The sequence below is a fragment of the Ambystoma mexicanum genome, chromosome 10, assembly GCF_040938575.1.
Source record: "Ambystoma mexicanum isolate Mex_15411 chromosome 10, UKY_AmexF1_1, whole genome shotgun sequence".
Taxonomy (NCBI): domain Eukaryota; kingdom Metazoa; phylum Chordata; class Amphibia; order Caudata; family Ambystomatidae; genus Ambystoma; species Ambystoma mexicanum.
Window position 1 is genome coordinate 733,560,366 of NC_090932.1, and position 12,475 is coordinate 733,572,840.

Consider the following 12,475-nt stretch of genomic DNA (forward strand, 5'->3'; position numbering starts at 1 on the left):
ATGGGGGCTACAGTCTCCTGAAAACGCCTCAGTGGAGGGGTATGGGCGCAGGCAGAGGGTCACCGCAGGGAGCCCCCCTGCCCTCTTCATCCGGTGCCCGCTGAGGCAGGGTTCTTGAAGCCGTGTAGTGATGTAGGCATCCGGGGGGAGGGGCCCCCATTCCAGGATGTTGCAATGCAACTCGGAGGGTCCTCAGGCTCCCTCACTCCTCCCTTCCCCGGCACAGGCCAGCAGGTCGTGCCGCTCTGCCCGCCATTTTGAAAGCTACGGCGGGGGAGGCCGCGGGCAACCAGGTCTCAATCTGGTCTTCCCCGGGGACTACGGCCCCCTCAGCTGCATCGGTCGAGGCCCCATGTCCTCACATGTCGCCACCAATGGTGAGATCGTCCGAACGGTCAATGGAACCGTATCAGGGTGCAGATTGCAGTGGGCATCCCACGGAGGCCATCAAGAGAGTCACCGTATGATCGGCGCTCCAGGCCACGCCATGCCAGTTCTCGGATTTTTAAAAGTGTGTTAGTTGGGATGCTGTTGGGTATTTAAAAATTGTTTTTGTGTAGAATTTTAGAGGTAATGTTGATGAATTTGTTGTGGATTTTAACATATAATGTTGTGGTTTTATTGAATGCTGTATTGTAAATAATTTTTAAAAAATTATATATAATAAAGATTTATTGATTCACTGTGTCCATTGGGGAGAGCCGAACGTGGCAGGAAAGGTTTTCAAAAGAGCCAACAGTGGTGACGTATAGTAGGGTGAATGGCCATAATGCCTTTTGAATGATGGTGAGGCCTTTGCCGTTCATGTTTGGATTGTCTGATAGAATTCTATAGCCGTTGGGGGTAAGGACATCTAGGATGTGGGTGGAGGTGGATGTCATCCAGGTCTCAGTAATGAAAATGGCATTCAAGTCCTGAGGTTGGTGATGTCAACTGCATGGTTGATTGCGGAGCGTACAAGCAACCGTGTGAATGATTTTGGTATCCCTAATACTGTTGCTGAGGACTTTGCATTTAGGTGGATTTGTCTCGACTGTATTTGTAGATATACGAAGAACACCACCCCATTGCTGTAGCTGCTGATTCTTTCTTGCACATTTTATTCATCTACTGCCAGCCTTCATATGATCGGCCTTGTGTCCACAGACTGGCTCACATTGTGCTGTGTGTGACAGATTTTTGAAAATTGTTGCAGTTGAGGCATGCGCACCCCAGAGCTAGGCAATCTTTGAGATCATGCACTCATGCAGTGGGGGACCACATGTGTATTTCTCCTTGTTGGTTGTCCTCTTGTCTTGACACTGCCTATGCTGTTATGTTGGTAGTGTCTTTCCCCTTGGCAGATACGCAGAAGTTCAGGTTTTGTACCATCTCAGGAGAATTCTTGTTGTGGGGAATGCATGTTTGTTTGAATGTGGTACAACAGTTTGGTGGATGCAGTCTTTGATGACTTGTGCTCTTGTTTTGTTGCTGCTGTCAGCCAATTTGTAAGACCTGGCAAGGTACCCTACCTTCGTGTGGAATGCATTCATTGATTCGCTTTAGCCTTGTTTGGCTTCCCTCCGGTTGAATCATTCAAAATCAAAGTTAATTTGATGGTGCAGCATAATCATGTGTTTGGCAGTGATTGGAAGCGTTTGTGCACTTTTGATACAACTAGATGCAACAGCATTGACCACATCACTTCGGGGTCTGCCTATCTCATTAGGAATTTTTAGGTTGTTTGAGCCACAGTACCCATCAGGGCCCTTGCAACAATTCTCCTACTATCATATTGAATGGTGGGGCTGGAGGGAGATCTGCATTGCCAGGGTAGTATCTAGTGTCTTCAACAGGGACTGGTTTGTTTGACATAGTGGTGTAGCTAATGCTTTGTCCACAGCACTATGTGTCACTGTTTATTCTGGTGAAAAGCAAGATCTGCTTGTTTACACATTTAGCCCAACCAACACAAACTCGGTTTTTACTTTTGGATGGGCTGCTTTTGCTTGTTTTATGAATGGTTGGTGTGACCTCTAACCTTTTTCCATCATATCTTTATTTTTCGAAGACTTTTCTGCATGGGGCGGGCATGTTTGTAGATGGGGTGGATACCAGCCTGGTTGGCAGTTGTGTGTTTTGGACTATTTCAAATGCAGGACGAGTCTTGATGCATGGAGCAAAGGTGTATCTCAAAGCACATAGCTACAGTGTTTCAGCTTGTTGCCGATAGTGACTATTACATTTGAGCACAGACCTTTGACTTAGTCTAGTTCTCCAAAGCTCATATAGGCGCAGCATCGGACCATTTCTGTAAAATTAAAGTAAACAATGTTTGGGTCGGCTATGTGCCATCTCACTTGGTGGGGGGAGGCATCAAGTGTCTGTTTGCTGGCAATGTGTGCAGGGGGACTATGATGCACTAGGCACTTATAATAATTTAGGCGATTTGTAATGTAAGCAAGTTCTTGTTAGGAAAGATTTCATAATTGTATGTAATTTTCCCTCCATGTGTCAACCCCCAAACTTTTTGCTGCTGTTTAGACACCATTGACTGACTTTACCAGGGAAGCACAGCCTTAAGCTGCACTCCTCTGGGCTTTCGCTCACTTTTTACTGGGAGACTTTGTTTCCCTTAGTCCTTTCCTCATGTTGCAGCTTTTGTGCAACATGTAACAAGTGTGCAATGTGTCTTACCATACAGCACACTTGGGTCTCTAGTCATTTCCAAAGGCCCTAGAAACTCTCGCTGGACTTTTTATGAACTGTGCAGATGTGTCATGGACCGGCCTGGTGGCAGCTATCTTTTTGCATTATTTTTAACCCTTTCCTGCCATGTTAACCGCGTTAACCACGTTTGGCACAAATAGGTGGCCTGGCTCCAAAATGGCCATGCCACAAGGTTCTTTGCCCTGTCCTTTGGCCATCTTGCCCCTTCACCTTCCCCAGGTCGAGTCGACCTGGGTCAGTCCTTATTTGGCCATGCACTTTCCCGCGAATCCCAATACTTTCGCGGGCTTCTGCATGCCTTGTTTGTGTGCCTCCAGGATGTGGGCTGGGATGTCTGATCCCAATACACATCCTGGGTGCCAGAGAGTCTGGAATGCCCTGAATGCCTGGGACCACCGGGGTCCGTGATTGGTCCACGTATGGAGTGCTTGTTTGTGAGCAGATCTCCGTTTTGGCGCGAGGGGAACTTTGGATAAGAGGAGGCTGAAAACACCACTACCATGTCGATCTCCTGAGTTCACACCGAACAAAGGATAGGAGCCAAGTGTCCTACAACACGAAGCCGAGTCGAGGAACCGCTGGTGACCCGATGGAAGGTTTGGCACCCTGAGCCAGCTGTCGTCCCGTGGGACTCCTCTTCATCTGGTCATCCTAGAAGGTCTGCAAAGATGCTTCGACCCCTTGGAATAGTGGGACCAACTATTCTCGGCACCTTCATCAAACCCTGCAAGTAAGCCTTCTCGGAAGTGTCCCTGGGCCAACCAGTGGGCTGACCAGCTTACGCAGGACCTTTGCTCTGTCTCTGCCGTCGTTTCAAGGAGGCCCTCGAAACTTGGTATACTGCTAGCTCTGTGTCCACGGCACCCTCACACCGAATTTCGTACACTTGGCATTCCCAGGTCTGAAGTGAGACGAGTGCGCCAGGACCGGAGTAAACGCGGTTACCGTGTTGCCCTGCCGCGGCAACGACCTGTGTAAATTCGCTGCATTTGTGACCGTCTTGCCCCTGAAGCCTGCTGCAATGAAACTGGGCCGATTCCTCCACCCAGAGCGGAGAAATCGCCACTGCCCATTTGGGAATCATCGCTGTAACTTGGGAACTACAAGGTGCCGAGACGTCCTTTTTTCCGCATTCAAACCTGCCAGCGAAGTGGACTGTACTGGCGAAGTTTGGGTCTGCCTGTGTCGGGGACCGGTGAGTAATCCTTACCCCAACCGGTGGCCCCTAGCGCAGGAGCCCATTTTTACGCACGAGTGGCCCCTGAGGGCCCCTTTCCTTTCCACAGCTATTGCGAAATAGCGACTCTATCCCGCACTCTTAAACTGCCTCTGCCCTCAAGTGGAGATCCATCTTGAATAGTGGGAACTTGTTCTGCATCACCTCACCCACCTTCCTGAGCTGCTAAAGACCCTTGAAGAGACCCTATTCTGCCCATTGGCACACCCGCGTGCATGTACTATTGAGCACAAGGTTCCTCTCCACGTAGGGTTTGGAATGCCTCTTAGTTGGGTGTATTCTTGATGTGCAACTGGGTCTAAAGATTACCTGCACTGACTGTTTTCTTCCCCTCTAGGTTGTCAACATATTTTGTGCGTTTAACCCTTTAAACCCCATTGGTTTTGTGTATATATATTGTATTGAGTGTGATGTATTGGTTTACTTAGTGTTACTGTGATTCTTTGCTATGGTCTATGTTACAAAGGCCGTGTAATAAATGTGTCTATATTTTTAATATAACACCTGTCTGGAGTAATTTGTAAGTGTCCTTGCTTTGTATGCTCATTGAGGTCTTTCAGTCACCCTCACCCCTCCTGAGACTTAGTCTTAACCACCTGCCATAGCTCCCCTGATTGGTCTGGCTTGTCCCGAGGTTACCCTGTTCCAAGAAACTAGGCTGGCCTTCTGAACCTCTGCTCCTCCAGAACAGAGTTCAGAAATCCTTCTTAACAGTTCTGAGTTCAGAACTTGTCTGCAATAAGTCGACAAAACTATCCCTTATGTACATTAAGGCTATTGCAAACCACCAAAGAGTTTCATGGCCACATCCTTGCACATTAAGTGTAAGATGATTTGTGATATCCTTTTCTTGTAGGATAGTGTGTATTGTATTTCTCACATCACATGGAGGCACATTCTCCCTCTCTCCCACATCCCTTACACTCTGTGCCTGATTCACAAATGATATAGCATCTAAAAAACAGGGCAAAGAAAGACTTTTTCTTTTAAATCTGGGCATTTAAGAGAAGCAGGTATAAGTTGAGGCGCACACATTGCCTGCTTCATAATACTTCATGTTGGGGAATTAGCATTCTAACAAGGAAGCATTTATTTAAGTAAAGTACATTCTAGTAGAAGTTGCATATTCATAAAGGGGTCATTAAGTTCAAAATGTGGGGAGCAACTGTGGTGGTACAGAAAGAGTAAAGCGGGTAGTTATCCCTTTTTTTCTTTGTGGTCTTACCCTCATAATTGTTGGTTCCTTTTGGTTACGTAGTTTATGTATTGCTGAATCTGCCTAGAATTTAAATATTATATGAATTCTTTTTAAAAGCACAAGATTTCTGGATTTCTCATGGGGTATTCAAAAGTGTCCACCATAAGAAGAAAGTGAGAATTTTATTGGACAATCATTTACCTTTCAAAAATCGATTTTGAACATGCGTTTCAACACATGTATATGGAGGGCAATTCTAACGTGAACATCCTCAGCCACTAGCTGGGAGTTACATGAACCTACTTCAGATTTATTAGAATTAAGATCAGGTGTAAAGCTACATTTCTTGAATTGTTTCAAATATTGTGTTTTCTTTCCAGATCACAAAATTTGTGCAGGACAGACATAAATCGCGAAAAAACCGTCTCCGTAAAGATCAGCTAAAAAAGCTTCCTGTACAGAAGTACAAAAAAGGTAAGTGAATGGTACTATTAGGTTATAATGTTTTGACTGGACTGTATGAGCCTATCATTTCAAATTATATTAATACAGTGACAAAAGGTTAATGCTGCATAAAAGTTAACATCTTCGTGTGTGACATTTTTAATTTTAAGATTAATCCCTGCTCTTGATTATGCAAGGATTTGTTATAAGATGTGAGAACCACATTGGAAAGTTTTGTATACTTGTTGCAATTCAGAATGTCTGGAATCCTATAACCTTGCTTGATTGTCTAGGCTATTAATAACATGTTGCTTCAAGGTCTGTTTTCTTATGAAAATTATGTAAATTGGCGTGTGAAGAATCTACTAAATATGTACTGCCCAATATCCATAAATCATAATCTCGCCAACTAGACATTCAGTTTCGTCTAGTATTGCATCTGCTAATGAACACCAAGCTAACAGTCCTAATGTCATCCTTTGCAACACAACCTACATTTTAATAATGTTGAGGCACTTTGAGGGTTAGACATGATGGTATTAATGCTCTAAAATCCTCCCTCAAAGATTGTCAAGCTCCTACATGTTCAACAGGTTGTGGAATATGACATGACTATTTCAGCAAAATAGGGACTCTGTTGTTGATCATTTATATATACAAATAGAAGGAGCATGTATGGGCTCGTTTCTCCTCATTGAATGTAAACCTGTCATTAGGCTATTGGGAAGTTAGCATAGCATGAAATCTGAGCACCATTGGGCATTCTAAACTTGAAGTCCTATGTCTAGGGTACGGATGTTGACAATTGACTCGGGACCAACCTGGAGTAATGTGCTGTTTGCATGAGGATTTATTACTAGTGCTGATTCTGCCACCCTCAACCCCACTGGCTGAGTAGCACACAGACAGTATTCTTGCTATTGTGCTCAATTTTTTGAAGCCAGCTATAAAAAAAGAAGAGACAAAAACTCCTAGGTTTCCAGTGTATTGGTCTTCCACCACAGTGCATCTATCTCAACATGCTGATAGTTCTGTTGTGTAGTTGCTAGCTATAGGATGCTTCAAGAGTCGGCTTCAAAAGAACTCATTGCACCTCAACTGTTGTTCTGATATAAAGTGGTCTCTGCGTTCCTGGGATCTTCTTTCATTGAACTTCTGGCCTTGCTTGATTTTGTTCTGTGGTTGGATCATTGTTCTGTCATTTATAACACACTCCGTTTTTCTTTTTATCCTGGCTTTCCATTCTGTCTTCGGTATTGCCTTCTTGACTTCTGACATTTTAGTATAATAGATATTGGACCAATTTCCTCTTGCACTGGTTCTGGGTTATTCTGGTGTGATGAGTTCTATTAGCAGAAAACTGTTGGGAGTTTTTTGGCACTGGTTTTCTCTCCTTCTCAAACTTCTTTGGCATATCTGATACTTGTGTAGTACAAATGGAAGATGTTGAAAGTCCTGCACACACGTAAAACATAATGAATTGGCTTTGAGATCTGTTTGTATTTTCCCCCAGGAACTGCATTGTATGTAGAGTCTGGATTCCTGTATTTCTTTAAGTGTTTTCAAGAGCCATATAAGGGTGGTTACGGTAGGTTGGTTTGCTGTGTGTTCAGCATTTCTATTACTTCTGAGGACATACAATCTGACAGAGGAGCAAATGAACGGCTATGCTAGTCTTTCTCTGAGTCAGTGCTGTATCCAACTAATTCATAAGGGTAGGATTATATTGCCTGAGTACCTATCAAGAATGTGGAAGTTAGTTTCCTTGAATGTTTTTCCTAATTTAACACGTTCATAGCATAAATTAAACCTTTTGATTGTATATAGTGTGACGAGACTAATAATCTTGCATTGTCAGGTGGGAAAGTGGCTACCTCTCAGTAGAACAGCTGGAGGGTAAAAAGGAGTCCTGAAACACTCGTAATGACCGAACCATCAGAGGGCCCCAATTCCTGCCCCCCGCCCCCAATTTGGTCCAGCATATATATTTGAATACCCTTGTCTCCAACCGTACCTTCTCGCAGAGATACTTGCCAGTGTCTTTTCCTTAATTACTCAAGTTCGCACAAGGGTGTTTACAAAATGCCTTGTCCCAACCGCAGTGCACCTCTGTAAGTCGGGGATTCATGTCTAACTTTATGTGGACGACTGGTTGATCAGAGTACCAACCCTCAAGCTGGGGCTTGAACACACAACGGCCAAGGAAGCCTGACTGACATCATTCAGCATGTCTCTCAATTGCGAAAAGTCATGGACGACACTGTCGAAAGAAATGCTGTTTCTAGGGGTACATCTAGATACTACGACTTCCACCCCATCGGCCGACAGGGTCAAATCATTTCTATCAAGGGTGCAAGAGTTGTCCCAGCGACAGGTTTCCTCAAGCAGAATGCTCAAGTGCTTTTTGCGTATGGTGTCCTCATGCATCCTGCTTATCAAAAATGGCAGGCTCCACATATGCCCCCTGCAGGAATTCAATGAGGATGACAAATTATCCCTCACCAGTCACTTTCACAACGCTCTGCGTTGGTAGGAGAATGTCACCAACCTTACTAGCGGAGCTCCTTTCACTGTCCCAAATCATTGTTACTGTGACAACAGATTCATCCATGGAGGGCTGGTGTAGCCACACTGCAAATCTGCACACCAGAGGCCTATCGTTGACAGAAGAAGTGTCTCTCCTCATCGTTCAAGGCAGTGTTCTGGACCGCAAGTTTTTATTGCTGCATCTGCAAGGAAAAGTGGTACAGGTGTTCACGGACAACATGTTCACAATGTTCTACATCCAAAAGCAAGCCGACACTGGATCTCTGATCCTTTCTTCCGAGATGCAGTCTCTGTGGAAATGGGCTCTTTCCTAGGGAATGTTTCGGTTCACCTTTCCACCTTCCAGTGGTACACAACTCTGGCTGATTCCCTCAACAGGAAACTTCGCTCTTGCCACGAATAGTGCTCCTCCAGAAGCAAGTGGAAGTCATCTTCCGTACATTGGGAGAAGCAGGAGGTAGACCTATTCGCCACAAGGGACAATACCAAATGCGACTAATTCGTCAGCATGTTCCCTCAGCCAGCCAGCCTGGAAAGCACTTTCATGTTTACATGGAACAGGAGGTTTCTATATGCCTTTCTGCCGTCTCCGCTTTTTCCAAAAGTCCTCAACACACCCTAACATCCGTGCAGATGGATCCTTGTTGCACCAGCGTGGCCGAGACAGTTTTGGTTCTGAGCTTTTAGCTCTCTCATTAGCCCCACCCATCAAGCATCCACCAGTTGTGAGGAACCTGAGGGCATCCCCACTTCCTTCTCCTTGATATCCTCTACTCGGGTTGCATGAGAAGGGCCATCGCTTTTGGATCCTGACCCTGGCGGTGGATATGCGAGGGATGATCACCTGGGTAGAGGAGACTTGGGGGAATGAAAGGGGTATGTCCGTGTGAGACATGGAGGAACCTTCAGACCCAGAAGCCTTTATGGGATATTGTCATCCTTTTCCCTTTTCTTCCTTCCAGGATGACCCTGGAAAACACCATCAAGGTAGTGATGATAGTAAGAGGTTTAATAAAAGGATGTCTTTAGGCGAAACATGGTATCCCCCTTTCCCTTGTGAGAGTTAACCTTACCTTCCCCCTACCTTTTATAGGTTGTTGCCATTCACTTCCTGTTATTTCCTCTGTCATACCACTCTAGTACTGGGAGGAGGAAGAGGTGACTAGAAGTTGTACACACTAATAATATGCAGTTACACCACTCTGGTACTGAGATGAGGAAGAGCCCTGGAAACTATTGAGAGAGTCAGGCATGTCCAGAGAACACCAGTAACTGAAGTCGAGCAATTACACACAAGAGCTCACACCTGCAACCTGTTAATAGGTCACAGGTGTATAAAAGGTGGAGCCGACAACAAGGAAAGGGAAAACCAGCATGAGAGATGCCGGGCCGGGAGAGGTAGGCCTGAGAGGTGTGAATTCCTGCAAAGAGGGCTGCAGAGGAGGTTCTTGCCTGGAGGCCAGGACGCCGGCTTTTGCCTGAATGAAACTGTGACAACAGGGCCCAAGCGGGCTGTGAAAGGGTCAAGGCTGACCAGTCCCCTTTGCATAGTGCCCACAGCTGGAGATGTGGGGCACTGAGGACTCAAGTTCTGCAGGCCACCGGTAGCATCTACGAGTGAGAGGCAGAGCGACCGGCAACCCACAGCGGGATTAGTAGCAGGCGAGTGCTGCTTGCAGAGAAGTGTACGTGGTGCCGAGAAGAGAGAGAGAGACCACCAGGAGGAGCCCCCGAGGACCAGTGAGTGAATCAGAGGGGACACTCAAGGGGGGCTACTGCAAGGCATATGGTGATGCCAGTTGAATGGAAATGAATATGCAAGTGACAGTAAACCCAAAGAAAGGGGGCTTTTTGAATACTACGAACAAACGCTGAACTTTAAAGTAAAGGAAAGCTTTTACAAGCATTATTGAATACCGAACTGAAGCAAAGCTTTAAGAAGTCCATGAATTAAATGAGAACAGGTGTGAACACCCGTAATTAACATTTAAAGGCAAAGAATGACATGTTAAATGAAGTAGAAAGCATGTTATGAAAAGTGAAAAGCAAGTGATGAACACTTATGAAGTTTGTGAATGCAAGGTGGTGGAAAAGGGTGAGCATCACAGAATAAATTGTGTGGAAGAACACACTGTGGCAAAGCCAAAAGACTGGCAAGGAGAATTCAGAGTGAATTCAAACTAAAGTACAGGTGTGGTGAAAGAGAAACCTGTGTGAGCAAGAAATCTAGGGTTAATGGTTGCATGACCTGTAATGGGTGGACCGTTTGGTCCGACAACTGCACCTAGACCGAGGATACTCTGTCTGGAAAAGCAGAGGAAAGTCCAGATACAGAATGTTGTGACTAAGATTGCTGAAGTGAATGGGAAAGATAGCAATCTGTATCAATTGAACCTGAAGTATTACAAAGGTGACCTGGAACTGGTCGTGAGAATTAAGAGACTTTGACTCATTGTACATTGGCAAGCTGGAAGAGCCGTCGCCTTAGGGAAGGAGAACTCCAAGACTTTTGGAACAGTGTTGTAACCTTGGTGAGGGGAAACCTGAGGCTCTTTTTGGAACTGCTTTGAACTTGGGGACGGGGATCTGGAAAGTAAGCCTAGAGCAGGACGAAGCTCGGAACTTTTATTTGGAACACTGTTTAGTTTGTTGCTGACATCTATAAACATTGTTTAGCTTTAGTTGTGAGGGCAAGTATAGGTTTTGGACACACACCAATCTTTAAGTTGAACTTGCTGACTCAGGCTGTCCTTAGTTTCTTTAGGTAGGGAATTCCCACCTTAGCATAGGGCAAGTTAGGCCTTAAGTTAATAAACATATTTTGTTTGAACCTAGAATCTGTTGTCTGTGTCTTCATGATGCATTCACACAATACACAACTTGCTTTCTGTTGGACCACGTGTGGCAGGAAGGGCTTCAGACTATGCGCCATCCGTTCACAGAACCTGCGGTCAAGGGCTGCTTGGAGAAGAAGTTCAAGGCGCCGGAGTCCACCCCAAAGTGCCTAAGGTCGCAGCCCACTCTGGAGTCGGTGGTGTCGGCAGCAGCAGGTCAGAAGGCGCATACCCAGCACAAGTGTGCGACTCCCCCAGACAACAAAGGCCATAAACTGGATGCTTTCGGAAAGAAGACGGATTAATAATGGAGTAGTTCTCCGGCGGCAGACGTGGCTCTGCTATACTAATTTCCAGCCATAGGTTCAGCACAAGGTGGTGGACATGCCTTGCGAAGGGAAGCAGCTCTTTAGGGAGAAGATTGATGAGGCACTGAAGAACATGAAGGAAGACTCGGATACTGCGAGGTCACTGACGGCTCTGCAGGGCAGGCAGTCTTTTCACCCCTTTCGCCCATTTCCGGGAGCCTCGGGGAACGGAAGGTTTGTAGATACTCAGGTCAATGGATACAGTCGCTCTACCTATTTCTCCCAGGGTTTCCGACGATCTTTCCAATCCCCACAACAGAACAAGGAATATCAAGGATAGCGAAAGAGGGGGTTCCTCCTCCTCCGCTCATAGAGGCTGTCGGTCCAAACCTCAACAATGACTGCCACATGGGCAGTCAACTTGGAGGGAGGGTGGCGCAACTTATCGGCGAGTGGCGTTTGATTACGACGGACAGATGGGTGCTGGATGCAGTCCGATACGGCCAATCGTTGGGCGTTCAGGCGTCCGCGACTCCCTATTCCACCAGTGAAAAGAGCGCAGCCGCATCTACAGGTCTTACGGCAGGAGGTGCCTCTGATGCTACAAAAGGGGGCTATAGAGAGGGTCTCAGCGTCGGGAAGAGGAACCTACTCACGGTTCTTTGTCATCAAAAAGCCAAACAGAAAATGGCGCCCCATTCTGGTCCTGAAGTCGCTAAACAAAAATGTGAAACGCCAAAAGTTCAGGATGCTAACGTTACAAGACGTCATTCGGACGTTTCAGCCGGGGGAATTTCTGACGTTATTGGATCTCCAAGATGCATATTTTCACATCCCCCATGCACCCCAATCATCGCAAGTTTCTACGGTTCATGGTCGGCATCGAGCATTACCAGTTTCAGGTTCTCCCCTTTGGTCTAATGTCAGCTCCCAGGACATTCACCAAGTGCCTGGCTCCGGTGGCGGCTTACCTCCGCAGGAACGGACACCATGTTTATCCGTACCTGGACGACTGGCTGGTCGGGGGGCGACTCGTCAGTGGACGTCAGAATCTCTCAACGCATCTATCCTCAGTTACAGAGTCTGGGCTTTGCCAAATCCTGTCTAACGCCTTCCAGGGACTTGGTTTTTCTGGGGGCTCATTTTCATACGCAGCTCAATCTGGTGAAGCCGTCACAGGAAAGGATAAAATAAGCTG

The 12,475-nt window shown here is 46.1% G+C and overlaps 1 protein-coding gene across 2 annotated transcripts in view; it reads left to right on the plus strand.

Moving 5' to 3' along the window:
- RNF13 (ring finger protein 13) overlaps positions 1 to 12,475 on the plus strand; it is a 1,183,896-nt gene that overhangs the window by 1,060,195 nt on the left and 111,226 nt on the right. For both annotated transcript variants that reach the window (XM_069618372.1, XM_069618373.1), the window contains one exon: positions 5,525 to 5,618. In XM_069618372.1, coding sequence (XP_069474473.1) covers positions 5,525 to 5,618 — 94 coding nt within the window. The remainder of the gene's footprint in view (positions 1 to 5,524; positions 5,619 to 12,475) is intronic.